Genomic DNA, 27,997 nt, shown 5'->3' on the forward strand with positions numbered 1-27,997 from the left:
AAGCTTGCTTTCATTCCAATCTCGCTTATAGTTTCTATATCCTCAAAATCTTTTGCCAGACAATCATATTTATAAGGCTTTCCTGTTTCATCTTCCCCAACAAGGTGCTCCTGGGCAATCTCCCTCCCACAGGACCCTCCCCACCAGTGCTGCTGTCCTTAGACCAAAAATCCCTCAGACATCATGCACTGGCATCACCAGCCAGTCCAGCTTGAGCAAATTCCAATTTCCAAGCCTTCCTCCTCTTCCTCCACTGTCCCCTTGTGCCTGGGAGCAGCTCTCCCCTCTCCATGGCCACCCCACAGTCCTGTCCTCAGCCCCCTGACCTGAAGCTTTTGGGGAGCTCACAAAGGGCCATCACTCCCTTATTCCCCTCAATCCATCCCCGTGTCTCACAGGCAGGCAGCACTGGCAGCTCCTCCTGCTCTTGCACAAGCAGCCAGGCCTGGCTCCCCTCCAGGGCTTGGTTTATCCAGGCCCGGCTCCTCCCGGGCCCTGCCTGGGCGTTGGGCACCCACAAAGGCTCTGCAGAGGCTCAGAGCCAGTGCTGGGAGCAGAGATCTGTGCCTGGGGCTGCAGACCTGCTCCCGTCCCAAAGGTGTTCCCCAGCAAGGCACAGCAGCCATGGAGTGAGGGCAGGGAAAGCCCTGGGGGCAGCAGGAGGGGGATGGCAGAGGCTGGGATGCAGCACAGGGACTCTGCAGGGGTTAAATCCCTGTTAAATCCCTGTGGGGAATGGCAGAGGCTGGGATGCAGCACGGGGGATCTGCTGGGTTAAATCCCTGTGGGGAATGGCAGAGAGGGTGGGATGGGCCCAGTCTGTGCCATCTGTGATTTCAGAGCAAGGCAGAGCCATCACCAAGGTCTGTGCTCAGCAAAGGGGGTTAAACTGAGAGAGGGCAGGTTTGGATGGGATTTTGGAAAGGAATTCTTCCCTGTGAGGCCCTGGCACAGATTTCCAGAGAAGCTGTGGCGGCCCCTGGATCCCTGGAAGTGTCCAAGGCCAGGCTGGATGTGCTTTGAGCACCCTGGGACAGTGGAAGGTGTCCCTGCCATGGCAGGGGGTGGAACAAGATGAGATTTAAGGTCTCAGTTCATTCTGAGTGTCCTTTATTAGCTGAGCCTGACAGGAGCTGGAGCAAACCAAGCACCCTTGGGGCACCTCCAGGTCCTGAGGCCTCTGAGGCCTGTGCAACCAGCAGCTTCTCCTGGCTGCCCCGGATCCTCCCCTCTGCCAGGCGCCCTCACTCCCTGCAAACACCAAGCAGGCCGCAAAGCCAAAACAAACCCGGCTCTGCAGCTCCCCCAGGGCATTTTCCAGGCTTTGCCTGCCTGCCCTCCTCCTCTGGCTCCCCTGCACCGCTGCACCTGGCAGGGACAATCCTCAGAGAGACCCAAAGGACAGCTCCAGACAATTCCCACCATCCAGGCACTGCAGCCACTGCTCGGGTCTGCCCAACAGGCCAAGCCCTGCTGTGCTGGAGCAGCTCTGTGCTGGTTAAATGCCACTGTCCCTTCTCCAGAAAGCCTCTGTCCTTCCATCTGACTGGTGTAAATGTGCCTTGCTGCATCCAGGGCTCTGCTTTGGCACAGGGCTGGGGCTGCTGCCCCTCCACAGCTGAGCCAGAGCCTTCCCCACCTGCCTGCCTGCCCCAGGAGATGCTGGAAATCACCTCAGGAGAGCCTCTAGAAGTCCCCTTCTGTAGTTAAACAGCTGCCTTTGAAGCTGGGAGCTGCCTTTGTGCTTCCTGCTCCTCCTCAGGGCCCAGAGCCCCATGGCAGAGCTGGGCTGATGAAAGCTCCCGGCCTCCCAAGGATGCTCTGAGGCAGAAAAAGGGGAGACACAGCAGTGCTGGGGGCTCAGGAAGGACTGAAGCCTCACTCCAGCCTGGAGCAGGGCAGCAGGATCCTCATCCAGCCCTGCAGCAGTGCCTTGTTCTCCTGCCAGGCACATCCTGGGCTCTGGGATCCTCTCTGGAGACCCCACCAAAACTCCTGGAGCAGAACTGGGAATTGTGCTTTGCTGTCAAACCAAAATGGTTTGGGTTGGAAGGGACCTTCAGGAGCATCACATTCACCTCCTGCCATGGCAGGGACACCTTCCACTGTCCCAGGCCTGCTCCCAGCCCTGTCCAGCCTGGCCTTGGGCACTGCCAGGGATCCAGGGGCAGTCACAGCTTCTCTGTGCCAGGGCCCCCCACCCTCACAGGGAAGGATTTTTTTCCTTGTATCCAATCTAAATCTCCCCTGTTTTATTTAAAAACATCCCCCCTTGTCCTATCACTATCTGCCCATATAAAAGGTGGGTCTCCCTATTTTTTATAAACCATTTAAATACCAAAAAGGCATGTTCTGGTCCCCATGGAGCCTTTTCTGAACATCCTCAGGACAATCCTGAGCCCCAGGGGTGGCAGTGTCACAGACCACCCTCCCCAGCCACAGGCAGCAGAGGCACAGGCAGCTCCCACCCTTGTGGAAATGAGAAATAAAGCAGAGACCCAGAGCTGGGACACCTCCTTCAGCCAAAGCTGTGGCACCATGGGAGGACAGGAGCTGGCACAGTGACAGTGGCACTGCCACCACCACATCTCCACCCAGAGCTGAGCTCAGCCATCCCCAGCTCCCAGCTGGGGCATCTTCACACAAACCTTGTTTGGGGAAGGGAGTGAGGCCAGCAGGGGCAGGAAGAGGCAAGCAGAGCTGCTCACACCCTGGCCCCAAGCTCAGACGGGTTCCCACAGCCAGGAGAGCTGCTCTGATTTGACATCTCCCCACACACCCCCAGCAGCAGGGCTGTCCTGCCCCGTCATGTGGGAGCATCTCTGGGGATTAGGAAGGTGCTGGGCAGGTTGTTTCCCATGTCAGCCCTCCTTGCCCAGCTCTGCCCTGTGTGACCGTGTTCACAGGGGTCTGAGGATGGGGGAAGAGATGAGGATCTGACTCCATGTTTAGAAGGCTTGATTTATTATTTTGTGATATATATTATATTAAAACTATACTAAAAGAATAGAAGAAAGGATTTCATGACAAGGCTAGCTAAGAATAGAAAAAGAAGAATGATAACACAAGCTTCTATCTCGGACTCTCTGTCCGAGCCAGCTGACTGTGATTGGCCATTAATTAGAAACAACCAACATGGGCCAATCACAGATGCGCCTGTTGCATTCCACAGCAGCAGATAATCATTGCTTGCATTTTGTTCCTGAGGCCTCTCAGCTGCTCAGGAGGAAAAATCCTAAGGAAAGGATTTTCCATAAAATGTGTCTGTGACACTGCCCTCCTCCTGCTCTGCTCCAGCACATTCCCCATGGAGCTGGATCAGCATCAGGCCATGGAGAGGGGCCCTGCAGGATCAAGCAGGGCAAGAGCAGAGGGCTGAGCTGCCCAGGAGGGCTCCACCAGCCCAAAACCCAGGAGGGGAGCACAGATCCAGCTTCAGCACAGCACAAAAGCCCTTCCCCAGCACCTGAGCCCACACAAGCTCAGTTAAATCAAATCAAACCAGCCACAAGAGCACTTACACCATGAGGATCCTACTTCAGGGCCTCTTCCATGGCATCTGGAGCAGGCTTTACACCACAGCCATGCCAGGCATTCCCAAGGAGGCACTGCCTGTCCTCAGCTGCACTTGGTGTGTCTGGGAGAGTCCCTGTCAGCACCAGGAAGGAATTCAGCCCTGCAATGACCTCCTGAAGAGGAACCAACCCATGGGCAGCCACGCCATGACCTCCACCAGTGGCTCCTCAAATATTCCCCCACTGCAAATGCAACCCAACCACAGCTGGATACCCCTGAGCAGCCCTACAAGAGCACAGCTGAAGCCCTCACCCAGCACAAGTTTCAGTGACAAGGCAGAAAATCCCCAGCCAAAGGCTCCCAGCCACCTCCTCCCAACACAGCCTGAACTGGGAACCCCAAACAGTCTCAGCTTTGCCAGCACAGTGCCAGCCAAGCATCCTTGGTGCCTTCCAGCCCCTCACATCCCTCAGAAGGATCCATCACTTGCCACATCAGCACCAACCAGGAATTTTTTCTCCCCCTCCCTGATTTTCTCCCCCTTTTCCAGCAACCCTTCCCCAGAGCCCAGCTGGAAGATTCAGCCCTGGACAGGAGATTTCATCATTCCTTCACCTGGATTTCTCAATGCTTAATCATTTTTGCAGTCGTCTGCAGATGAGTCGGAGCCTCTGCTATGAGGAAGAAGAGGAATCTCCTCCTCCCTTCCTGCTAATCCTGCAAGGGTGGGAAAAAAATAAAAGCGCATGTGACCGAGGCATTAATAAGACATCCCAAATACAAAAACAAGCTAATTAAAACCAGGCATGACCTATTCATAAAATAAGTTCCTTTCAACCTCAAGAGGAGAGGAGAAGCCTTTGAAGTCAGGCTTCATAATCCAGAGAGATCCCTGCCTCCACCAGTGACCTCACCTGGAAACTTGTTCTTGCCCAAGTGTCACTAAAGCCTTCCCAATAAAAGCTGGCTTTGGAGACAGCTTAGGATGAACAATTGGTGCAGCAGAAGCTCAGCAGAACGAGTTCCCCAGGGTACAGAGGAGTCTCCAGGGGCTCTTTGCCAAGGCTAGGATGCCTCTGAAACTCCTCTCATCTTCCCAGCTGGGTGGGAAACCATCTCCCAGCAGGGTTTGGGGCTGCCCTGCTGCACCCTGACTGGAAATGTGGCAGGTTGGGGGGCAGCAAAAGGAGATTTCCAGAAGAGGAGGGTCTGACAACCCCTCTGCCAGAAAGAAGAGCGGAGGGAGCAGCACTGCTGCAGTGCCTCATCTTGGGAGAACGTGGAGCAAAAACCCCACCTGAAAACACAGCTTCTGCAGGGAGAGGAGGCAGGAAGAGCCCAGAGAACCCTGGGCTTGAGGCAGCCCCAGCAAGGACCAAAGAAACCCCTCAGGACACAGCCCTGCCTAATTGCCCCGAGTTTCACCCTTCCCTCCCACGCTCGTGGCCACCACAGGGATGGGGACATCGGGATGGGGACATGGGGCCAGTTTGGGAACGCCCCTGGTGTCTGCAGACACCGATCCCAGCCCGCTGCTGGAAAGAGCCATTGTCTGCAGGATTCGCTGTGAATGCAGCCAGATGCCAAGATAATCCCCTCATTAGCCCGGTTCCTCTTCTGCTGCATCCTGCCTGACTCAGAGATCACAGAAAGCTCAGCAGACCAAAGAAAGGGCAGCGGTGGATGAGGGAAGGCTCGGGAAGGGCAGGTTGGGAGTGTCCATGGAGCTCCAAACACAAGGCTGGGTGGAGAAGGGCCCAGAGAGCTGCAGAGGCTCCTGCTGGAACAGGCGCTGCTCAGGGGTCACCTGCAGGTTCCTCTGGGGCCAGGCAAGAGGTGACACCACAGCAACCCCAGAGCCAAGAAGGAGCTGGGAGGAAGGACATCCATCTCTTTGGGCAAAGCCTTGGAGGGGCTGGAAAGGAAAGGGACCAAGCACGTCCCCGTGGCTTGGCAGGACATCACCTGGGGAGGGAAAAGGGGACTGGGAATGCCTGGGGAGAGACTGAAACCTCAAGTACCAGTGAGCTCTTCCTTCAAATTCAGACCAGCAAGAACAAACCATCCCAGCACAAATCCTCCATCCCAGCACAAATCCTCCATCCCAGCTCCCTTTCCTTTCAGATGCCAGCAGGGATCTGTGAGAGCCCCTCAGATGACAGAGCCAGGCAGCACAGACACACACAAGCTCCAGCACGGCCCCTGAGCTCCTCCTGGGTCCTTGCTGGCAGATATGACACAGACACACAGAGGAGTGACTTTCAACAATTTACTGGATACCAGGACAACCAGAGATTAATCCAAGTGTCACTGCCCAAACTTGCAAGCTGAACTTGTGCTCCAAAAGATGATTTCAGGAATAGTGCTGTGGGATTTTTTTTATAATGACTGGGATATAAAGAATATTAGTTGTATGGAAGGATGCCCTCCAGCAGGACAGAGAATGGGTTTGTGGGGGAAATACAGGGCTCAGCTGCAGCACCAGAGTCATCAGTGCCACCTCTGGGATCTCTGAGGTTGTGGAAGGGGCTGCTGTGTCCCTGTAAGGTGCCTGTTAAACCCAGAGCCTCCTGCCCAGGGTCAGAGAGCAGCTCAGGAGGGAGCCAGGGCTCTCCTGGCGCTGGGGATTCCCAGCAGCAGCGCTGGGCTGTGCCCCAGGAGGATCCAGCCTCTCCCTTTGCATGGAGCACTGATGGATGTGCACAGACAGCCCTGTTTGGGCTGCTCCATCCCCCAGAGCCCTCGGGGGGACAGCCAGAGGATCCCCCCACTGTCACAGACATCTTTGCATGAAAAATCCTTTCCTTAGGATTTTTCCTCTTGAGAAGCTGAGAGGCCTCAGGAACAAAATGCAAACAATGGTTGTCTGCTGCTGTGGAATGCAACAGGTGCATCTGTGGTTGGTCTTACAGAGTTATTTCTAATTAATGGCCAATCACAGCTGGCTTGGACAGAGAGCTGAGACACAAACCTTTATCATTCTTGCCATTCTATTCTTAGTTTATCTAGCCTTCTGATGAAACCTTTTCTTCTATTCTTTTAGTATAGTTTTAGTGTAACATATATCATAAAATAATAAATCAAGCCTTCGGAAACACGGAGTCAGATCCTCATCTCTTCCCTCAGCATAAGACCCCTGTGAACACGGTCACACCCCAGGGCTCAGCCCAGGGGCTGGGGCTGCAGAAACACCGTGCAAGGAGCAATGGCACATCCAGGGACAGACACTGAGCACCTCCTGCCTCAGCCTCTGCTCTGCAGAAGCTCTTTTCTTGCTGCCGGCCACCTGCAGAAGCACATTTCTTTCAGCCCCAGCAGAGCCCAGGTCAGATCCACCTGTTCCATCAGAGCAGGGCTGCTCCCTGAGGCAGGTTTTCTTTCTCTGCAGCTTTTCTGAGCTCTTTGCTCTTGATCTCTGTCTCGCTGTCTGCAGCCCCCCGGGGCTGTCTGTGCCAGGCTCTCTCCTGTTTGCCCTAGACCTGGTATCACAGGCTCTGGAGCTGTTTTACCTCGGATAAACTCTTCCCGTGGTTACCAGAGGCTGCACACAGGGAGCTGTGAATGAGGTTAAAACGAGGGGAAAACATCCCTGTGGAAAAGTGCCTCATTTCCAGGCACTCCACAGGCCTGAATATCCTGGAGCTGCAGCAAGGCTTCCTTTCCTCAGAAAACCCACGAGCCCCAAAGGAATTAATTCATTCCCAGTTCATTCCCTGGCTGTACCAGTCCCTTTGGGAATGCTGGAAAGCATCACTACCAGAGACTGGAGACAAACCCAGGCAATGCAGCCCAACCTCTGAGCACATTTCACTCACAACCTCTGCTACCAGGCAGGTTTGGGTATCCTGATACACAGGCACATCCATCAGGGCCCCTGGAAAGGACCAGCACTGCTGGATCCATCTTTGAGCTCATGGGATGGCACAGACAGCGTCTGCACACAAATTCCCACTTTTTGTCCCACTCTTTCCTGAGCATCTGCAGTAGACACTCTCCCCCATTCTGGCCATACAAGGTCTGAACGCAAAAATAACCTTCTGCTAGTGGAAATAAGTCCTGGATTTGTCACAGAGTTGAAGGTGGAGCTAAAATCTCACAGAGATTTCGGTGAAGATGGAGGGCAGGAGCACCAGGCTGGAGAGGTACACCCAGATCCTGCTGGAGATGCTCAGGAATCGTGACAATCTGCCAGGGAGGGAGAGCCACCACTGCCCTGCGCAGGCCCCATCCTGCTGGGATGGTCCTGGCAGGGCAGGGGGACAGCAGGAATTCCCAGAGCAGAACTCAGGAGTCCCCCAGGATTCCTGGGAGTGGGGACCTGTCTGAGGCCACACTCCCCACAGCAGGCTCAGGGCAGTGTAAGTACCCCAGGTGAGATGAGACAGGCACAAACACCCAGGCCAGTGCCAAAAGAGCATAAATTGCCTGTCAGAAAGGAGGAAAGAGACAGAGAAAATCATGGATACTGCTGCAGCTCAATGCTGACTGCAGTCCTAGACCTGTCTCTGCTCCCGATCCAGCCCTGGCTCGTCCTCAAGGACACATTTACACCCACAAATGGCTTCAGATAGCCTTGATACCCTTTTGGGTATGGGGACATTGTGGAGACCCCCTGCCACCTCTGCCAGCAGGAACCTGCTTCCCTCAGCCCTTCAGCTCCTGACGGGACATTTCCCACCAACTCCTTGAGCATCACAAAACCAAATGTTTTGGGTTTGTTTGTTTGGGGTTTTTTTCTCCAGGACCCAAGGACTTTGGGGGAAGCAGGGAATTCAGTCATGTCCCTGTTAGGAACCTGCAGGGGCTGGATTAGCAACTCGGCTCCAAAATCTCCTTTTCCCTGAGCACCTGGAGGGAGCTGAGCTGACTCCAACCTCACCGTAGGACACTGGAGAAAAGCTGAGTTAGCAGGGCTGTGCTAATTACCCTCTGCGCGGCTCCTCCCAAAGCTTTCGAGACTGTGAAATGGCCCATCTGCTGCGACAGAGCTCTCATTGTCTTAATCACACGACACACAGGTGACATTCCGCCCGGAGCCGGCGACAGCGACCGAGCCCTCGCTGCTGGCCAAGAGCGAGGCACCGATCAGAGGAGGAGCTCAGGAGCTCCCAGTGCCCTGCCAGCCGAACCAGCTTTCGTGCTTCCCCAGGGGATAACTCAGGAAAAGGAGGCGGAAAAAATAAGGTCGGAACTGGAGCAACAGGGCACAAACGTCCCCGTGGTTACTAAAACTAAAGTGTGGCCAAAGAGCCCCCGTGTGGGGTGAGGGATGTGTGTGTGTCTAGCAGGAAAATCCTTTAGCACATAGGATTAAGGTAGCTGAGTGTGATGCTCCCACAGCCCAGCTCACCTGGGCATCCCTGCTGGGTTTGGGATGGACTTTCTTGTCTCCAGGAGGATGAGGAGCCACACGTGGCTGTGTTTGCCACAAACCCTGTGCAAGGGGAGAGACCAACAGCCAGGTTGTCAAGATCTGACAGAAATAAGAGGGGAAAAAAAGAAACTTGGGACAGCCTACTTTATTGGAATCACCAGGGGCATGCAGGAATGGTGGAAATGGATGTTTGGCCCCATGGATTCCTCCCCAAGCTCAGAGCAGCCTGTGGGAAAACCCAACAAACTCCAGCATCCTCTGTGCAATGAGAAGGGAAATGCAGCTCCAAGGACATCAATTCTGGCAGGAGGAGGTGGGCAGGGTGGGGGAAATCATGAGCAAACAGTGGAGAAAGCAGGGTGGGGTGCAGTGGGGCTGCTGTCCCTGTGCCCAGGGTGTCACAGAGGGACACAGGTCTGGCTGTGCTTAGTGGCCACCAGGCCATGTCACTCCCAGCCACTGCTGGTGCTCCTGTTCACCCTGCAGGAAGACTGGGAGCAGGAAAGATCAGCACACAGCACCCTTTCCCTAAAAGCCAGACAAGCCACCAGGACCCAAGTCTCCCAGACAAGAAGCCAAGAGACAGGAGACTCCATAATTAATGGGAGCTCTGCAACTCCAGCTTAATTACACCAAACGGTGGCTGCACCCCAGGAACCTGGAGCCATGAATAGCAAAGGAAGCACCTGGAGAGGGGGAAGCAGGGAGGATGTTCCTGTCCCAGTGCCATCCCCAGCAGACAGGTTGGCTAATAGGACACAGCTCTGGCCAGGATTTTTCTGCAAGGCAGAATAAATGCAGTTGGAGAGTCTTTATCTGAGGCTGCTGTAGCTGATCCTTGTTGCTGTTATCAGGGTTCTTATCAGGGCACTTAGATCAACACCCTGTCATAGAGCAGGGGCAGAGTTGCTCACACCCAGCAGACAGAGGCTGGGGGAGAGATGGTTAATTGGTTAATTCTGTGGTTAATTCCACCTTGCTCCCAGGCTATAGGAGCCTTTCCATAGGGGGTGAAAGGGGCAGGGGATACAGTCTCAGAACCCCAGAATGGTTTGGATTGGAAGGGACCTTAAACCTCATCTTGTTCCAAACCCATTCCACTGTCTCAGGTTGCTCCAAGCTCCATCAAACTTGGCTTTGGACACTGTCCAGGATCCAGGGGCAGCCACAGCTTCTCTGGGCACCCTGTGCCAGGGCCTTACCACCCTCACAAGGAAGAATTTTTTCCCAATATCCCATCTAACCCTGCCCTCTGTAGTGAGAAGCCATTTTCCCTTGTCCTGTCACTCCAAGCTCTTGCCCAAAGTTCCTCTCCAGCTCTCCTGGAGCCCTTTTAGGCACTGGAAGGGGCTCTAGGACACCCCAGACCTCTCTCTTCTCCCAGCCAGCTCTCCCAGCCTAGCTCCACATACCACAACACACAGAATACACAAGTGAAAACTACAAGAAAATAATAGAAGCTTTCAAATGGCAGAAAATATTCCAGCCCTGGAAAGAAAACTTATTCAAACAAGAAAGCAGAAAGGAACAAAAGGCTCTTAGCCATATTCCCATATAAACTTTTAAGGAAAAATAAAGCACTACAACAAGGTCAGAATGCTGAACTGCTGTGAGGGGGTAACAGATCCAGCAGTGGAATTTGACTCCTTCATTCCTCTGCCTCCTTCTTCATCCTCAGCCTCACAGGGTGACTGGATCAGTAACTCATTAGCAGCCCAAGGGCATTTATCATTAACAGCCCAGCAGCAGGAATTGTGCTTCCCAAGGTGCCTGGGTGGGCAGCCTGGCCCACCCTCTCCACTCCACCTGATTTCAGTGTCTCACAGATGGGCAGGGTTGAAAAATGTCTGAGTGATGCCTCATGTGTTTCCCTCCCTTTCCACCACTCTAACAACAGCCAAAGGACAGCAGCCCTGCCTTATGGGTGCAGTTTGTTCCCAAATTCCTGAGCCCTCATCAATACCATAATTGTATAACTGCATGAAACCAGGCAAAGTTGGGGGTTTCTGTGTTTTAAAGCAAAGATCAAACAGGAGCTGGGTGAATGCCTGAGGTGCAGCCTGGCATGGCGAGGGCTGACCAGGAGAGACCCCCACAGAAGAGATCACAGAATGATGGAATCATTTGGCCTGGAAAAGTCCTCTCAGATCATTGAGTCCAAGCATTATTCCACATCTACACTGCTGTTAAATCCCTGGTGATTCCACCACTGCTCTGGGCAGTCTTTGCCAATGCTTGACAACCCTTCCCATGAGATTTTTCCTAATATCCAACCTAACCTCTCCTGGTGCAACTTGGGATTGTTTGCTCTTGTTAACTGGGAGAAAAGACCAGCCCTCACCTGCATCCTCCTGTCAGGGAGCTGTGGAGAACGGAAGACAGCAATTCCTCTGAAGAGAGGAGACAGCATGAGACAGGCACAGGAAAGCACCTCAGAATCCCGTGTTTTGGGGTACTTAGCCATCAGTTTGCAGCACTGGACGTTTTTCCGAATTGCTCCCAAGACTTCTACAAGGTCTCACTAATAAAATAAACAGGGCGCAGTTGACGTGCCCATCGCTGAGCCAGGTCAGCATTCCTGCTCTCTTTGAAGGAGCCGCAGCAGCTCTGCACAGCCCTGAGAGGCACCGACCTTCCCCCTCAGTGCTCAGCTGGAATTTGACCTGCATTAACACATCCAAAGTACCCACACGTGTCAATAAATCAGCCTGCTGTTTCCATTAGCATTAAGGAAAGCACCTGGTTTTATCCTTTCAAGTCAATGAAGCCTCCAAAGTCCTTGGAAGTTTGTCTCCCAACATAGAAACGGTGTCAACAAAGGTTAATTTTCACTTGTGAACACGCCAAAAGCTTTACACTCATTTGTAGGATATGATGGAAAGATGAAACCAAACAGCCTCGAAGTGCTCATCAGTTCCACCACTGTTTTCTCTGTAACAGGTGAGGAACTGGGAGTCTCTGGGGCTGGGAGCTGCTGCCTGGCAGCCAGCCGGCCATTCCACCCACACCTGCCCAAGGAGGGCTGGGAAAACAAACCTGGACAAGTTCAGCTCTGCTCTGTGGCATAGATTTTAGCTCATCCATGCAGTCAGGGCAGGCAGGAAACCTCAAAAAAACCCCCCAGTTTACATGTGATGAGCTGGTTTGGATTTTACCAGCTGGAACCTACATCCCCCACAATATTCCCAAGTCCAAGAGGCACAGAATGGTTTGGGGTGGGAAGGATCACCTCATTCCAAACTTTGCCATGGCAGGGACATCTTCCACTATCCCAGGTGGCTCCAAGCCCCATCCAAACTGGCCTTGGACACTTCCAGAGATCCAGGGGCAGCCACAGCTTCTCTGGGAATCTGTGCCATGGTCTGAGCAAGTCCCTGTTGCTCCCTGACCATATTTAAGGACAGTTTAGAAGACAAAGGGGCAGCACATGAGCATTTTTAGAAAGCTCACACAAAACAAGTTTTTATTCTTTGTCGCAGAAAATAAATACAGGTGCATATTCCATATGCTTTTCTATAAAAGCACTCCTACAAAATCACTGGACTGCATACAACAGTACGACCTTTTTGGTTTTTAAAATGCAAATATTATACAGTCACTTCATTTTATCATCATTTAAAGCACTTGTAGCAAGCAGCTTTGGAAAAGGAATGCTTAATTTAGAAGCCAAATTCTTGCCTCAAGTGTTTTGTGGGATTTTTCCATCATGTATAGTGCAACTAACCTAAAAGCAACTAGAACAGTTTTTCTGTAAAACGTTTATTCCCACCAACCCTCCCCCCCCCAATTTAAAAAAAAAAACCCTGCAAAGGAAAAAAAAATGTCTCAAAAACTGTTCTACCTTGATACTTAAACCAAGAGAAAACAAGAAGTGGCTCAATGGAAATATTAAGGTAAGCACAACGCTTCACAGCTCGTTCTCTGTTCGCTTCCAGTTTGGCCCGGGTGTTTATTTAGAGGAATGAGCTTTAATCATCCACTCCTATATTCCTGAAAAGGTAGGACATGGACTCCCCGTTGTGGATCCTGCGAATGGCTTCTGACAGGATCATGCTGATATCCACAGTCTTGATTTTAGGGCACTGGAGTTTTTGTATTTCATGTGGAATCGTGTTTGTAACAACCACCTACAGGAGGAAGAAATGGTCACAACGATGTAACTCTTTTGTTTTCCACCTTTTATACTGGAAGGGTGAAAGGGAGTTTTACAGATCCCACAAAACCACCCTGGCTGACAAAACAACATTTTACATTACTGTCAGGGTCACAGTGTCAGGAAGGGCCATGTGTTGCCATATGTTCCATGTATCCATGGATACTAATGGCACTGTCCCTCCTTCCCTTCATTCTGCCACACAGATCCAGAGGAGGTACAGAAATATCCCACCCATTGAAGAGAAGGTGTGCTGATGCTGACAGTCCAGCCTCTCACCCCTTCCCACATTTCCCACTGCTAGAGTTTAAAGACATGTGCATGCCAATATTCCAGCACACAATTCCATACTGAGAAAGCCTGAAGCAGGAACCTCCCATTTAATCCTTAATGCCAGTATATGCAAATAATCAATTCAGGAGAAAATGGCTTTGAAAAGCCCCAAATCCCTGCTCAGAGCTCACACCCCACAGTTACCTCATCGATGGCAGACTCCTCGATCAGCCGGGGAGCATCAGAGGACAGCAGGCCATGGGTGGCCATGACAAAGATCTTGTAGGCCCCTCTCTCCTTGAGGGTCTCAGCTGCAGCCAGGAAGGTGTCAACGTCATCTATGATGTCATCCTGCCAAAATCCCAGAGTCACTGAGGGTTCACCACATCAGACAGAGCAACACAGCTTTAACAAGTGTAACAAACCCCAAACTAACAGAAAATTGTTCTTTTCCTTGACAAACCCAGAGGTTACAATCTGCTCTAGAGAAAAGTGTATCAAGGAATCACAAAATGGCCTGGGTTGGAAGGGACCTTAAAGATATCTCATTCCAAGCCCTGCCACGGGCAGGGAACCGGCCTTGACAGCTGATTGCTCAGAGTTACACACAGCCTGGCCTTGAATGCTTCCAGGGATGGGGCAGCCACAGCTGCCCTCATAGGGGAAAATTTCTCCCTTATATCCAATCTAACCCTACACTCCTCTAAGTCTGAAGCCATTGCCCCTTGTCCTGTCACTGCAGGCCCTTATAAATAATCTCTCTCCATCTTTCTTGCAGGCCTTCCTCAGGTACTGGACAGCCACAATTAGGTCACCCCAGATCCTTCTCTTTTCCAGGCTGAACAATCCCATTCTCTCAGCCTCTCCTCATACAGAGCTGCTCTGTCCCTCTGATTATCTTGGTGGCCTCCTCCAGACCTGTTCCAGCAACTCCATGTCCATCACCTCAGCTTCAGTGGCATCTCCAAACCCAGCAGTAGATCAGGGGGGTTCTCCCCTCCTCCTGTGGGGTGCATGCAGCACCTGAACCCCTGCAGGTAAGCTCTGAACAGGATTCCCCCTGCTCTGCTCATGGAAACAAGGTCCCAGTGCTGCTCCCAGAGTGGATCCTTCAGAGCTCCCAGGCAGCTTTGTGAGGGTGCTCAGTGCTGCCCCATCCTATCAAAGTCCACCAGCAGCCAAAGTTCAGTGGCTGACACAGAACAGCTGCTTGATTTCTGCAGCTTTGACATGTTTGATGTAATTGATGAGAACTGATGGCACCTCACTTACCACAATGATAGCTATTCTTCCTCCTACATCTCCAACAACTGTGATGGGTGGCTTTTCCTTGGGAATCAGCACTGATTAATGGCAGATGTTTTCAGAGGGAGAGAAAGGAGAAAGAAAAGAGGAAGTTTATATAATTTATTTGAACTATGGAAATGTCTGATGGGTCACCACTATTAGAGACATGAAGCAGTAACTATTTCAACTATTTCATCATTACTGAATAAAAAACAGCAGGTTTCTAATACATAAATATTTTAAAAGCTTAACTAATATATTAACTATATTCATTTATATCTGAATTATTTACCAATTGAATTAATTCTTAATTTCAGCACAGAAACAGAGGTGCTTGCAGACATAACCAGTTCAGTCACCCACTAACACCCACAGTAGGTTTATGCCCTGCAGTTCTGGTGGTGCAGCTGTAGGTCACATCCACACTCAAGCAAGAAGGAATCTATAGTATTTGTAGGGAAGCCCCAACAAGGGGGAGAGAAATTATGTATTTGATTTTATTTTATTAGAAGGCTAATTCATTATTTTATTATACTATTTTATTCTATATTATATTACATTGTGTCTGAACTGAATCTGCTAAGCACTTAACTTTGCACACAACTGCACAGAACTTGTGACTGTCAGCCAATAGTCCTGACACACACACTCTCTCTTGGCTCTGACAGGTTTAAGGAAATAAAACACCCTTACTTTGGTAAACAATTTCTATATTGCATTCTACTTTTGCACAAACACAGGCACAGCAAATGATAAGAATTACTTTTCCTTTCTCTGAGGTTTAGAGAATATGAAACGCAGAAATATTCTTGGGAAGAACTGTGCCTTGCTTTTCTCTGTGAGGAGAAATGTGGTGACAGGAATCATCTTCTCCCCACTAAGAAAGACGAGGTTATTTTTTCCCTCTGTGAAGAACCACTCCTTTTAGCCAATCCATTCCTGCCAAACCCAATCCCTAAACCCACAAAAGCAGCAGGTAACACCTTCCCCCCACACTTACTTACTGGGGATCTCCAGGCTGGGGTGGATGGCAGCCACGTACTTGGCTGTGGGAGGGGAGTGCCGCCCGTCCACCATGTCAGACTCGGCATCCTGGGCTTCCCCGTGGATCACCGCGATCCCCAACCGCAGGCGCTCGGCAAAGGACTGGGCCCTGCAGGGAAAGGGTTAAAACACCAGGGAAAGGGTTAAAACACCAGGAAAAGGTCACATTTCAAACAACTCACCTGTCTACAACCCTAAACTTTCCATTTTATTGCTCATGTTTCAGAGGGAAGTCAAGCTATCCTAAAATTTTAAGAGAATTCATAGAGAAATCGGCTGCCCCTCAGGATCTTTTTTTATCGAGTTTGTTAAAGTCAGAGTAACCTTCAAAGTGCCCATATGGGCCTAAAGCAACAGGATAAATGCTGCAAGTCACAAAATGCTGACTGCTCCCTTCTGCTTGCCCAAGAGCCAAAATAACACTTCCCAGCCTTCAGGGATCCCATGCTTCAGCAGGACACATTTAACAGTAGCCAAGATCAGCCTTGATGTCTGGATTGTCTGCATTTAATAGGAAAAAAATACTCTTATAAAAAGAGAAAACAAGTGTTCACCTATTTATTTAGTAGTAAATAAAGACAACATCCCTGACCTGCTGACACATAACCTGAGATACCCTGTGAAAGGGGGATCCAGATGATCACTCTGCCTGACAAACCACACTTGGGAGTTGAACAGCTTGGATTTTTTAATTAGCTGACATGAAGTTCCTTCACACTGCAGTATTTCTTCAACTAAGATTAGAAATTTCTGGAAAGAAGTGTAAGGTCAGTTGGGGGAGTGGGAAAAGCAGAGAGTCAGGAAAATAGGAATTTGCATCCCAGATATTGGAAGCAGCAAATACCAATGAGCACATCCATCCCACCTCACCCTGCACACCCAAGGGTTTGGGATCCTGCCTAAGCACCCATCCAAGTCTCCTCTGGTCCAAGCAAGCCCAGCACATCCAGAGTGATTCACTCTGCTCTAACATCAGCACCTCAGTGCCTGAATCACCTCCTCTGTCCTTAAGCCTTACTTCACTACCCAAACAATACAAAGTCCAGACAGTAATTTGCCCATCGTGATACTCAGTTAATTAAAAATTAAGAATCTTCCACCCTGTGGTTATCATACAGTTGCAATATTTTTGCAAGTAGTTAATTATAGGTAATTATTATTACAAACAATAAGAGTTATGACTTAGCAGGAATAATCATATCAATAAAACTGTATTAATTACCTTAAAATGCAGTATTAAACTGAATCAAGTTCAAAGTGACAGCCAAATGATTTATTAATTTCCCAGTGAGCTCAGAAGCCACAGAGACATTCTGAACTTCAACACACAAGAGTTCTTTTTCACAAGCAGGGATTCATCAGAAGTATTTTCCCAGATTGTTTTCAGCCTGGATTAGGCTGAAACATCCAATTGTCCCTCTCCCAAGACAACGTAACTCTTCACATATTGTCCTTAAATACTCATAGGAGCATGTGAAGAAGCTAAACAATACACTTCAGGGATCCTCTCCTCCACAAATCACTGCATATGTGCAACTCATCTATTTGCTGGCATTGACAATTAGTGGATAATCAAGCATTAAAATGCTGCAACAAAGCCTTGCCTCCACCCAAGAGGCAACACTGACACAGTGGAAAAGAAATGGAAAAGAAACAAATGTAAAATTACCTGGCCAAAACAAAAGAAATCATAAAAAGTACTGCTGGAGAAAAAGATGACAAAAGGTGGTTTGTTACAGAAAATAAGGAAAACACAGAGTATCAGAATTCATTGGCATGGAAGTCCAAATATCTTTTCAACAAAGTCTTGTTTGTCACCACAGCCTCTCTTAAACCATCATCCAGCTCTTACAGCACCTGCTGACAGCTCTGTAATTCCAAAGGTTAGGAACAGTCAACTATAAAACTTCATGGATTAAGAACAGTCACTCAACCACCAGAGACTTCACAATCACAATCATCTCAAACAGCAAACCCAGACTGACCTTCTGTGTTCAGGATCTATCAGCCATGTTCTTTGTTATGTCCACATTGAGAAACTCATCTGGATTAATGGCATTACACTTCCAGCCACTTTTCTTCATTTACAGATTTATAATGTAAATGCACACAAATATAACATAATTAAAAACCTTCTTAATCATAAGCACTGCATTGATTTATCACATCCTTTTGTATGGTTTTGTTTTTACTCTCCTTAGATTTATTATGAATACAGCAATGATGTAAAATCTACACAGCTGACAGAGGAGAATTGGGAGGGGTTTGAAGGCTGCATCTTCTAATTATTGAGTATTTGTCCTTGACTCGACCCTAAGAACAAAACCCAACAGAGATTTGCTGCTCTGAGAAAGAGAGCAGATCTTACCCACCTCTTGGCAGATGCAGGAGATTTGGCCACAATTACAGCATTCCTGTAGTCTGGTATCTGTAGTGAATAACAGATAGCAATGTCCACTTCATATCTTTAGACAAATTTAACCTCAGTAAGAATCAGAGAACTTTATTTTGCCAGAATTTTAAGCATTGAACATTTTACCTAAGAAAGCAACCTCAAGAATCCATGGTGCATGATCAGGGTTGACAGCTCAGTAAAAACATGTATTTACAAAATTCAGATATTAACTTCAAACAGTACCTTTTATAAACCCCATTTTACAGTACAGATAACAGAAAAATAACTGCTTTAGGACATCAGGGTTACACCCACAAGTGTTAAAACAGGAAACCATCAAAATTAAAGTTTCCTGTTCAACCTAAATTGTCTTTCATCACTAAAAACCAGCATTTTACAACTTCCTATTGTTTTATAGAGTACCCCAAGAAAAGTCACACCTCTCCATCACATCACATCACATCACATCACATCACATCACATCACATCACATCACATCACATCACATCACATCAATCACATCACATCACATCACATCACACTGACTCTTTCTCTGGACCATCAGAAGGGATAAAACTTCCACAGTCACTGCACTGATCCTGGAGGCTCAGTCTCAAAGTGCTACAAACTGCCAGCCCGGTTAGCACCAGGGGATGCTGCTGAAATGCTGACAGCACAAACCAGCAAGTCTGGGTTTCCCTCTGGTGTCTGACAGCTGCTCCAGTCAGGCCTCACAAGCACAGGCTGCTCCTGAGTTTGCTGCCCCTGCCCCAGCTCATGCTGGTTTTTCACTCCAGACTCCTGATCCCCATTTAACCAGCAGTTTAGTCCCCATCTCTCAAAAGTTTCTTTTCCTCTCCTCCATTTTCCCTGCAAACAGTGACTCCACATCAGATTCATCTGGTTTGTAACTTCCCAAGCATTCCACCATCCACACTTCCAGTTCTTTCCAACATCAACTACAACTGCAGTCCCTCTGGTATCCCACTTTACCCCACTCCTTGCAAACTCAGCCTCTTCCTTCACTCTGCTGCCCTGGGATGATCCATCTCTATGGAGAGCAGCTTTAAGAACCTGTGTGTCCTTCTAGCAAAAAACCACAGTCCTGAGCCAAGCAAGTCCTACAGAGCAGGTCCAGTCCTCAGAATCCCAGTGTAAGGGATGGAAAACTCTTCACTAAATACCTGCAGATTGATCTGTTAGGGGTGGAATTCACAGATTTGTGGGGATGACACCCTGTCATGCAGCTCACCACCTTGTCAGATATCAAATACCCATTCCAGAGCACTGAAATACTCGGGGTTTCTGCCAACACAGGCAAAGTAAGTTCCTCCACAATCTGATCCACAATATACAAACTGCACTGGCTGATTATTTCCAAAAGCTCCACCTGAAGTAGGCATGGGAAAGAAAAAATAAGTTCTGAATTTGGGCAAGGGTTCAACCAACAGAAAATAAGAAATTTTCTGAGGACGTCAGGCAACATTAATAATCCACAATGTTGGTAACTCCACCTATAAAGTGGGAATTCAGCATGTTCTGTCCTTGGCAAACACTGAGTTATACAAGAGGCTGCAAAGATTAACATGATGGAAGGTATGGACAAGGCAGGGCCTGTCACTCAACATAATAAAGGCTTTGATCTACTTCAGACACCATTGCCTCATTTTTCCTCTGCCAAATGAACAAATTTGTTCTCAGCTCTTCAAAAATGAAGTCAGAAATGTCATCCCAAAGACTCTGAGGTGTCAACATGTCCATGTAACAAAGGGCTGTGTCACTCTGGGATTAACACCTGCCAAAAGCAAAGAGAAGCCACAGAGCATCCAACATGTGCCAAGCACACCAAACTAAACACCCAACTATTTTATATCACAGCAATTTCACTGATTGCACTGCCTTCATGCCACAACAGCAAGGGATTCTCTTCACATCTAGGCATAAATTTCCAACAGGAAACAACTACAAGCCCTCATTCTCCTAACTTTCAGTGAGATGTTTTTTAACTGACTTTCATCCTTATCAAGCTGGACTCCATCTCATGCTCCTCAGTACATTCCATCATGATTCCCACAGCTTTGGAAGCTCTGGTATTCCCAGTGCAGGATATCCAGCAAGTTGTGGCCACCAGGAACTGGAGATGAATACTAAATTCCCCCTGAGCAGCAATGGTTCAAAGTTTTAAGCACAGATAAAAGATCTGGCTGGTGAAGGTACTTGCCAGTACAGACCCTGTGTGATCAGATCCACTCAGTTCACTCTGGTTTTAGAAAATCCCCTCATGGATGAGCAGAGGGATGAAGAACTGAAAGTATCTTTTAAAACTTCTCTACAAAGGGTCATTTGTTAGATTGCACAGCAGTGTCAGACTCAAAGCTGCAACAATTCTGTGTAAACCACTGAAAGCTCAGGAATCAAAAGGTGCTTCTAGACCAAATCAGGACCATGATCTTGTTATTGACCATAAATCACACTTTCAAGCAACACATAAAGGCAAAACTTGACTTGTGTTCTGTGTGTTTGGTTTTCCACTTTTGTTCTTTTTTTTTTTAAGTTAGGAAGTGCTTACAGTGTGCAATACTTCTTTCCTGGAACACCAGATGAATGACTGTGGCAAAGCCTGGAGTTTTGTTCTGCCATCCTCTTTGACTCTATTACCAAATGAAATTATAATGAGGAACTCAGATTTTAATACTGTCATAACAAAATCATGTTGGTTTGGGTTTCCTTAAGGGGGTGGGGTGTGTTTTGTTTTTGAAATTGAGCCATTCCTAGCTTTATAAAAAGAAATAGCTTGGATTCAAAAGCAAGAGTGAGCTAAACCCTTTCTCTCACCAGGAAGAAAGCATTTGCTTTATTCCAAATTACCATTAGTCAGAGGCTTAACGTGCATCTTATACCTACAATTATCATTTGCACATTTTGTACAGGCCAATCTACCAGTAGCACTTCTCAAAATCCTTATAAAAATAAGATGGAGGCACAGAACATCCCAAGTTAAGCTCCTCAAGTCAAGACATGCAGTCTGAACTAACAGTGAGTGAGACTTCCACCCACCAGCCTGACTTTCAGAGCAACATCAATAGGCTCTCTCATAGTTTACAACTTCCAAATGTTTCTTATTTTGTGATTTAAATTTATGCCCACACAAGCAGCCCTTCCTATAAATGTCAAGGAAACTGGAAATAGGAAAGGAAGAGGACATTGAGAGCAAGAAAATGCTATTTTTTTCAGTGTTAGGGGAATATATCTAAGAGAAAAAACAGCACTGCTGCATGGGTAAGAAAACATCAGCTCTTCAAGAAAGCAAAAGTTAAATGTGGGGAAGAGAAGAACCAACAATTCCCAACATCACTCCCTGCCCCAAGTAACCATTCTCCCCTTAAAATTCAGTTTGAAGAGTTAATATTTTCAGAGGGATTTGTTTCACATGCCCTGAGACATGACAAAAAGGAATTAAAAAACCAACTGTAATAACAGGCCTTCCTCACCTCTTCTTGGATGTACTGGAGTAAAAATGGAGATGCTCTCAAGTTATCAACTGGAATATTGAAGAAACCCTGAATTTCCTTCTGATGTAGATCCATGGTAATAAGATGAGTTAGCCCTTTAAAATAAAATAGTGAAACAAACAAAAAAGCACATTAAGAAAAGAGAGAACAGACACTTTATTTTTTTAAGTTTCACTGCAGTTTGTCCAGAAAAATCACTAAGCTGCATGAGAACACTGAGTGAAAATACATAATAAATTAATTTTAGTCCCTCTTACTGGCGTTAATGTGTTTTGAGGCTTCCAGAGTGACTTTTTTAAAAGAAGCTCAGAACCCTGCACATAACTGGCTCTGCAGTGCCACACTGAGGCAGGCAAGATCCTTCTCCACTGGACAAAATGGAAGCCTTGATTTGTCCTGTGTCACACAGCATGCTCATTAATTCTAAATCCTGAAAAATGGGCCAAGCTCCTAATCAAAAACCTCTTCTCCCAAAATACCAGCCCAGATCCCACAGTTTGTTAGAACTGCCTGCTTCTTCCCAGGGATGGGAGTGAAAGGAAAGAAGTAGAAAATGTGTTGAAGGCTGTGAAAATGAATAATCTAATTCTCCCACATGGTCTCAGATGTAAAGGACAAAGTGCATTCATCCAACAAGTAAAAAACAAGACAGAAATGACATGGCACAACTGTTCCAGACTGCAGGAAAGGCAAAGGATGGTATTGGGAGAGGTGATAGCACAGCCCAAAGCAGCTCAGCACAGCAGACTCATTCCGCCAGCTCAGGACAATTTGGTGTAAAATGGTTCTATCACATTTGGGGTTTTTATGAACTCACAATTTGGGAACATTTCTAATTACATTCTCCTTTCTATGTAGGTTTAAACACATGAAAAGCTTGGCAGTTATTTTTAAACAGAGTCCAAACTTGTGTACAGATCTCCCTAAAGCTGGAAGCTGACAGCAGGAGCCCCCTTGCTCTGATTTAAGGACAGCCACATTCTTACCAGCTTTGCACATCATCGAGGCCAGCAACTTGGAGACAATGGAGCCCCTTTTCCTCATCTTGCACTGCTTGCTGTAGGGGAAGTAAGGAACCACTCCAATAATGCTTTTGGCACAGGAGGTTTTACATGCATACACCATGATCAGGAGCTCCATGATCGTGGTATTCACATCCCTGCAACGAGAAACATCTGCTCCTGGAGCTGCTGCACAAAAATCCTGAACTCACCACAGTTTTCACACCCAGCAGAGATGGAGAGGGCATATTTTTAGAGAACTGGTCATCAGCTAAGATCTGCACTTCTGCTGCCATTAAAAAAAGAAGTCTTAGCATTTGTAAAGTTCTTTTCACATAAAATTAAAGAATTTCTGAATCACAGGACACATTGCCCAGGAAACATTCCTCCTACATCTTAACTTTGTAATGGTGCTAGAGACAGGGAGCTGAGAAGAGAAGAATTCAAAAGAGATTGACATAACCAAAAGAATATTTATGAAAGGAATGCAGAGACCAAGGAGAAGGCTTTATTGCTATAGTCACTACAAATTAAAATTGTAGAAGCTACCTTATGCCAAAGCTGCCTTTGTGTACATATAAAAACCCAACAAAACCTATTCCCAAAACTCCCCACAAACCTCTATCTAGTTAATATAAGCTTATTACACTGCATCACAAACACAAAAGGTGATTAAAAATAAAAACAGAAGCATTGCTATGGACAGCCCAGATCAAATGCCAGCACAGGGTCTTTAAGCAGTTACTCACTTTGAAACTGTCTGGATGATAAACACATCCTTTCCTCTCACAGACTCCTGAATCTGCACTCGTGTTTCTGCCAAGAAGAGAAATAGGGAAATATTTGCAAGAGCAAAACTCTTTTTAGAGTCTAAGAAAGGGTGTAGTACATTGAAATCAGTGTCAGGGGCATTTCCAGTTTTGCTCATTAAATGCTCACCTCTGTTTGCCTCTTGATAAACCTGAACCTTCCCCATCTCAACTCCCAGGCGCCTGCAGGAACAGAAATAAGGCAGAAGTCAGGAAGGGGAGAGGAAGGGCAAATCAAATGTAAATCCCACATAATGCAAGAGTTACTGAAAAGGCTGCATTCTGTGGGAGAAAACCAAGGAAAGAAAATCCCAAACCATAAACTCTGTAATTACAGTGAACACTTCTCTAAAAAGCACCTACAATTCCCCAAAGCTGCACTGCAGACTATGCTAAACTTATTTTCCAAGCTCAGAACAAGCAGCAGGATAAAAATGGTGCTGTAAAAATGTAACACTTTGTAATTTTTAATATATTTCTTGCCCTATATATATATACACACATGTGGCAATATACATGTGCACAAAAATACTGCTTTTAAATCACTCTTATCTATAGAAAAAAGTCAATGCAGAATGAAGAGGAAAGAGTAGCAAGCACTATTTTATGGATAATGGAAGAATAATATCTGCTGTATTTATTCCTTGTCAGCACTAGCTACACCCTACCACTACAAGGAGATCAGGGTATGCTCTGCACTCAGGCCCAAATTCTTTCTACACATAACCTGAGTTCCTTTGCACTCCCATTTCTCCTCCTAGCACACCCAACTTGGGGTAAATAAGCCTCTGGAAGAAATCCATCTTGTCTAATATTCCCAGTAATGTTATGCATCCTAATTAGCACAGTAAAAATTTATTTAAGTCCTAAAAGTTCTGCTAGAGATATGCATGGATTTAAGCTAAAGAAATGTTCCCATCCAAAATATACAGAGAGCAGGAGGGATGGAGCTGTCCTGCCTAAAAACACCCCACTACAAGGAGAGAAAACTTCTGCCATGATGATTTACCACTATGCAAACATGAATTATCCCACGAGTTTCCTATGAAATGCTGCAGCCAGTCACAGCCTGCCACGGAACAATTCAAACACAAATTACTCTCTCTGTTATTGAGCTGTTGAAATTTCCTCTCCTATAGAGCAAACTCCATATTCTTGCAAATCATGGCAGTTTTCCAATATAACCTTAGTTAAATAGGGAAAGAAAAGTGTCCAGTAAAACAAATCCCATCAGAATAACCCCAAGATGGGAAGATTCCCTGCAGCCTTTACTTACTCAGCAATCCTCTTGGACAGTTCCATGCACGAGGAATTGGAATTAGCTGAGAACAGCACCAGCCCACCCTTGGTGATATTCATGATGGCCCCAATTTCAGTTGATGGCACACAAAACATCAACCCTAAGTTGTTTTGCCCTTCTAAAAGACTGCAAGAGATCAAAAGTAATTTAAAACCATGTTAAAAAACAAAACAAAACAAAACAAGACAGACATTTGCTCTGTTTAGAAAGGGTAATCTCCCAGAACCCTGGATATTCCAGCATCATTAAAATCTGTTATTCCCATTTTAAAAGCTCTCCAAAGATCCCCCAAGAACACCTTCTAGCACCAAGTTTTTTTTTCCTTTTTAACTGTTTTCCTCAGGCTATCATCCAGTAACACTGATACTTTTTTTCCATCACCTTGTCCAGCTCATTTTCCCGAACTGAGCAATGTTTATTGACTTTTCCAAAATCACAAAGACAGGCAGGGGTAGAATTGAGCTAAAAAGAACTCCTGGGCCCAGGCTAGAAGAATCTATTGCCAAAGCTGAATCTCTTCCCAGTACTTTTGCAGTTATAAACTTACAAATAAGGATGAAATGTAAGGATGAATTCAATAAAGCTGGCAGCTGTAAATAATGACCTCTTGCACAGCAAATCCACTTGCTGAAGCAGCTGTTGTCATTCTTTGAAAGCAATATTTCTCCTGTGAAAACAGGAGAAAAATATCAGGAGGAAATCAGTATAATTTGGGTTTTGTTTCAAATAAAGGCACAAACCACTAATCTCACCAAGGACTTGATGGGATTCCATGTTTTTATTATTCTTTGTAAATCACATTTTCATGGTTACTTCTACTATAAAATTTTAGTCAAATAAAAGGGAAAAAAAAAAGATCCCATTGACCAGCAGCCCTGGATAGATGGAGGCAGCATTCAACTTAAAATCCTGCTGCATAAATAATCCAATCCTTCATCATCCATTTCAGCATTATTTAGGAGACTGGAAATATGAAATATGAGTGGCATAATTTAAACCAAAGTTTAAATTGAATTTACAGCTAAATCTGTAACTTCTTTCCTGGTAAACATCTCCCTGCTGAGAAACAGAATTATCTAATATTCACGCCTAATTTGTTAGAAAAAGCTGGTGATGTATCAACTATGAAGTACTCCAAAACAACAATAAAAATAAAGAGATGGAGAGGAAGAGTTCACAGGAACAGCTGGCTGGGTCTGTAATGAAACTCCTTCACACCTCCTTTACAACCAGACAGTCTGGCTCAGTTTAACTCTACAGGAACCCGATTCACTCTTGTGAAGAGCCAAAGTCAAGTCAGGAACTTCCTAACAACAAATCTGCTGGTGCCAAGGCTGAGCTGTGCTCAGCTGCCATGAATGAAAACCTGCCTGTCATCAGAACTGTGCACAGACCGCCAGCTTCAGCCCCAGCACGGCTGAATGTTCCACGGCACTAAAACCAGAGGGGCTCCCAAAGCAAGACCTGTATCCCTCTCAAATTAAATACCTAAAAAAACCCCACCCCATTTCTTAGCTAGTGTTTCTCTGCTCTGCTGCTCATTCACTCTCGGCAACTCCCAGCTGTCAACTAATGGCCATCACCCATCAAATATTCATGATGGCGTTCAAGATCCATCTCAGCTCCACCAGAGCAAAGAACCTGAAATGCTTTTAGGTCTAACAGCACCTGAGAGCACCCTGCTTGTGGGCCTGGGTGGGAACAGAGTGGAGGCAACTTTCTGTGTTACCAAAAGCATTCACAGAGTGTTCAGGTGTATTTTTATGCAGGTCTGTTTCTTCTTTGTTCCATAGATTAGGGAAATGAGGAGCTGAGTAAAAGATCTGAAAAGGTGAGTTGTTGGTTCCCCACTATTGCTGAGGGTGCACTTTACACCACAATATACTGATGTATTCACAAGCAATAATGAACATTGCTCTTCATTTTATTATAGGTCAAGGACTTTCTTGTGGATGTACTTCAGCAGCTACAAGTGGGCTATGGTGTGTGTGGGCAAGGAAGTTGCATTTAAAGGGTAATATGGATATATCAACCTTCAAACAGGTGTTGGGATGAAAGCAAGCTCACAAAACTTTATTAGACGTGCAAAGGCATGACTCCACAGGGGTACATGGGACAATAATCCTCGGGTGCGAGGTGGGCCAACCTTCCAAGGTTGAACACGAGCACAGAACAGGCTGCAGCACAAACACCTGCCTTTCCTTTTGGGCTGCACACGATTACACAGACACATCATGATGAGCACAACAATCACTGGGCACACACGGCTTTATGCCTCCATCAACTGAGCATGTCCACACAGAAAGCAACAGAGGCAGGAATAACTGGATGGGATAAGGAATGGAACCCATGGGATGGAGGGAATGGGCACCCTCTCCCCATTGTCCCCACGGGGAATTTTCCCGTCCCTCCACACTCACCGATCCCCGTGGGCTGAGACCCTTCCAGCCACCCCTCCCTGCGGTGCTTCGGGTGCTCCAGGTGGGTCACACAGGCCCCGTGTCCCTCATGGATCCCATCCCTCCGCCCCCAGAGCGGCTCGGGCACGCCACAGCCCCAGCCGCTGCCCCTCACCTGTGGCACCTGCGGGCAGCCCGAGCAACCCCAGAAAGGGGCAGCCCAGGAGAGGGGCTCCATCCCCTGAGGGAAGGGCGACATAGCCCATTGCTCAGGCGTCGGAACCCCGTGTGGGGAAGGGGGATGTCCTGCCCTCACACAGCCGGCTGAACTGGGCTGAGCGGGCGGGAGCGCCCCTCGCTGAATGCCTTACCTGCCGGCTCCGGCCCCCCGGCCCCGGGAGAAGGCGGCCCGGCCGGAGGGGAAGGAGGGGGAGAGGCAGAGGCGGCGGCGGAGCTCAGCCCCTCCGGTGCTCCGCGGGCAAGATGGCGGCGGGGCGTGAGGGAGGGAGCGCGGGCGGGCGGGGCGGGCCCGAGGCGACGCCCCCCCCCCTTCCCCCGCCGCGCTGAGGGGAGCGGGCGCCATCTTCCCCCTCAGCCCCCGTGCTCCTGGGCACCGGGACGGGTTACAGAATCTCAAAGTTTCAGGCTTTTGGAATCGTCAGTGTTGGAAAAGATCTTAAGGATCATCCAGTCCGGCCGTCAACGCAGCAGTACCACGAAACCACATCACCCACCGCCAGATGCGGGTGGCTCTTTCAACACCTCCAGGTGTGGTGACTCCACCACCTTCCTGGGTACCTATGCCAATGCCTGGCCACACGGACAATAAAAAGAATTTTTCTGATATCTAATCTGAATCTCCAGCTTCCAAGACCAGCCCCCTCCTCACTACAGCATCATTTCAGGGAGTTGAAGACAATTATAAGGGCCCCGA

The 27,997-nt window shown here is 47.7% G+C and overlaps 1 protein-coding gene across 3 annotated transcripts; it reads right to left on the reverse strand.

Annotated features, from left to right (window-relative positions):
- Positions 1-12,324: 12,324 nt before the first annotated feature.
- Positions 12,325-27,997, reverse strand: PRPSAP2 (phosphoribosyl pyrophosphate synthetase associated protein 2). 3 transcript variants are annotated; one of them, XM_059484190.1, is made up of 12 exons: positions 27,435-27,546; positions 25,212-25,331; positions 24,641-24,790; positions 23,495-23,547; positions 23,305-23,371; positions 22,541-22,713; positions 21,534-21,649; positions 18,020-18,075; positions 15,608-15,756; positions 14,589-14,659; positions 13,521-13,667; positions 12,325-13,017 (listed from the first exon to the last, which is right to left on the reverse strand). In XM_059484190.1, exons 3-12 carry the CDS (start codon positions 24,757-24,759, stop codon positions 12,859-12,861), a joined length of 1,110 nt encoding a protein of 369 aa, XP_059340173.1. In that variant the 5' UTR covers positions 24,760-24,790; positions 25,212-25,331; positions 27,435-27,546; the 3' UTR covers positions 12,325-12,858. The 3 variants fall into 3 exon arrangements, with proteins under 3 accessions (XP_059340173.1, XP_059340172.1, XP_059340174.1); XM_059484189.1 differs by lacking the exon at positions 25,212-25,331 and having other exon boundaries at positions 27,435-27,997; XM_059484191.1 differs by lacking the exon at positions 27,435-27,546 and having other exon boundaries at positions 25,269-25,331.

Source organism: Ammospiza nelsoni, chromosome 17, assembly GCF_027579445.1.
Source record: "Ammospiza nelsoni isolate bAmmNel1 chromosome 17, bAmmNel1.pri, whole genome shotgun sequence".
NCBI classification, from domain to species: Eukaryota; Metazoa; Chordata; class Aves; order Passeriformes; family Passerellidae; genus Ammospiza; species Ammospiza nelsoni.

Excerpts from the sequence above, each read along its gene's own strand:
- PRPSAP2 (XM_059484189.1), bottom strand. The coding sequence starts at position 27,646 with ATGGCGCCCGCTCCCCTCAGCGCGGCGGGGGAAGGGGGGGGGGCGTCG. Across the intron at positions 23,548-24,640 it reads CTGTCCAAGAGGATTGCTGA|GCGCCTGGGAGTTGAGATGG; the intron begins GTAAGTAAAGGC and ends CTGTTCCTGCAG. Across the intron at positions 13,668-14,588 it reads GAAGAATAGCTATCATTGTG|GATGACATCATAGATGACGT; the intron begins GTAAGTGAGGTG and ends GGATTTTGGCAG.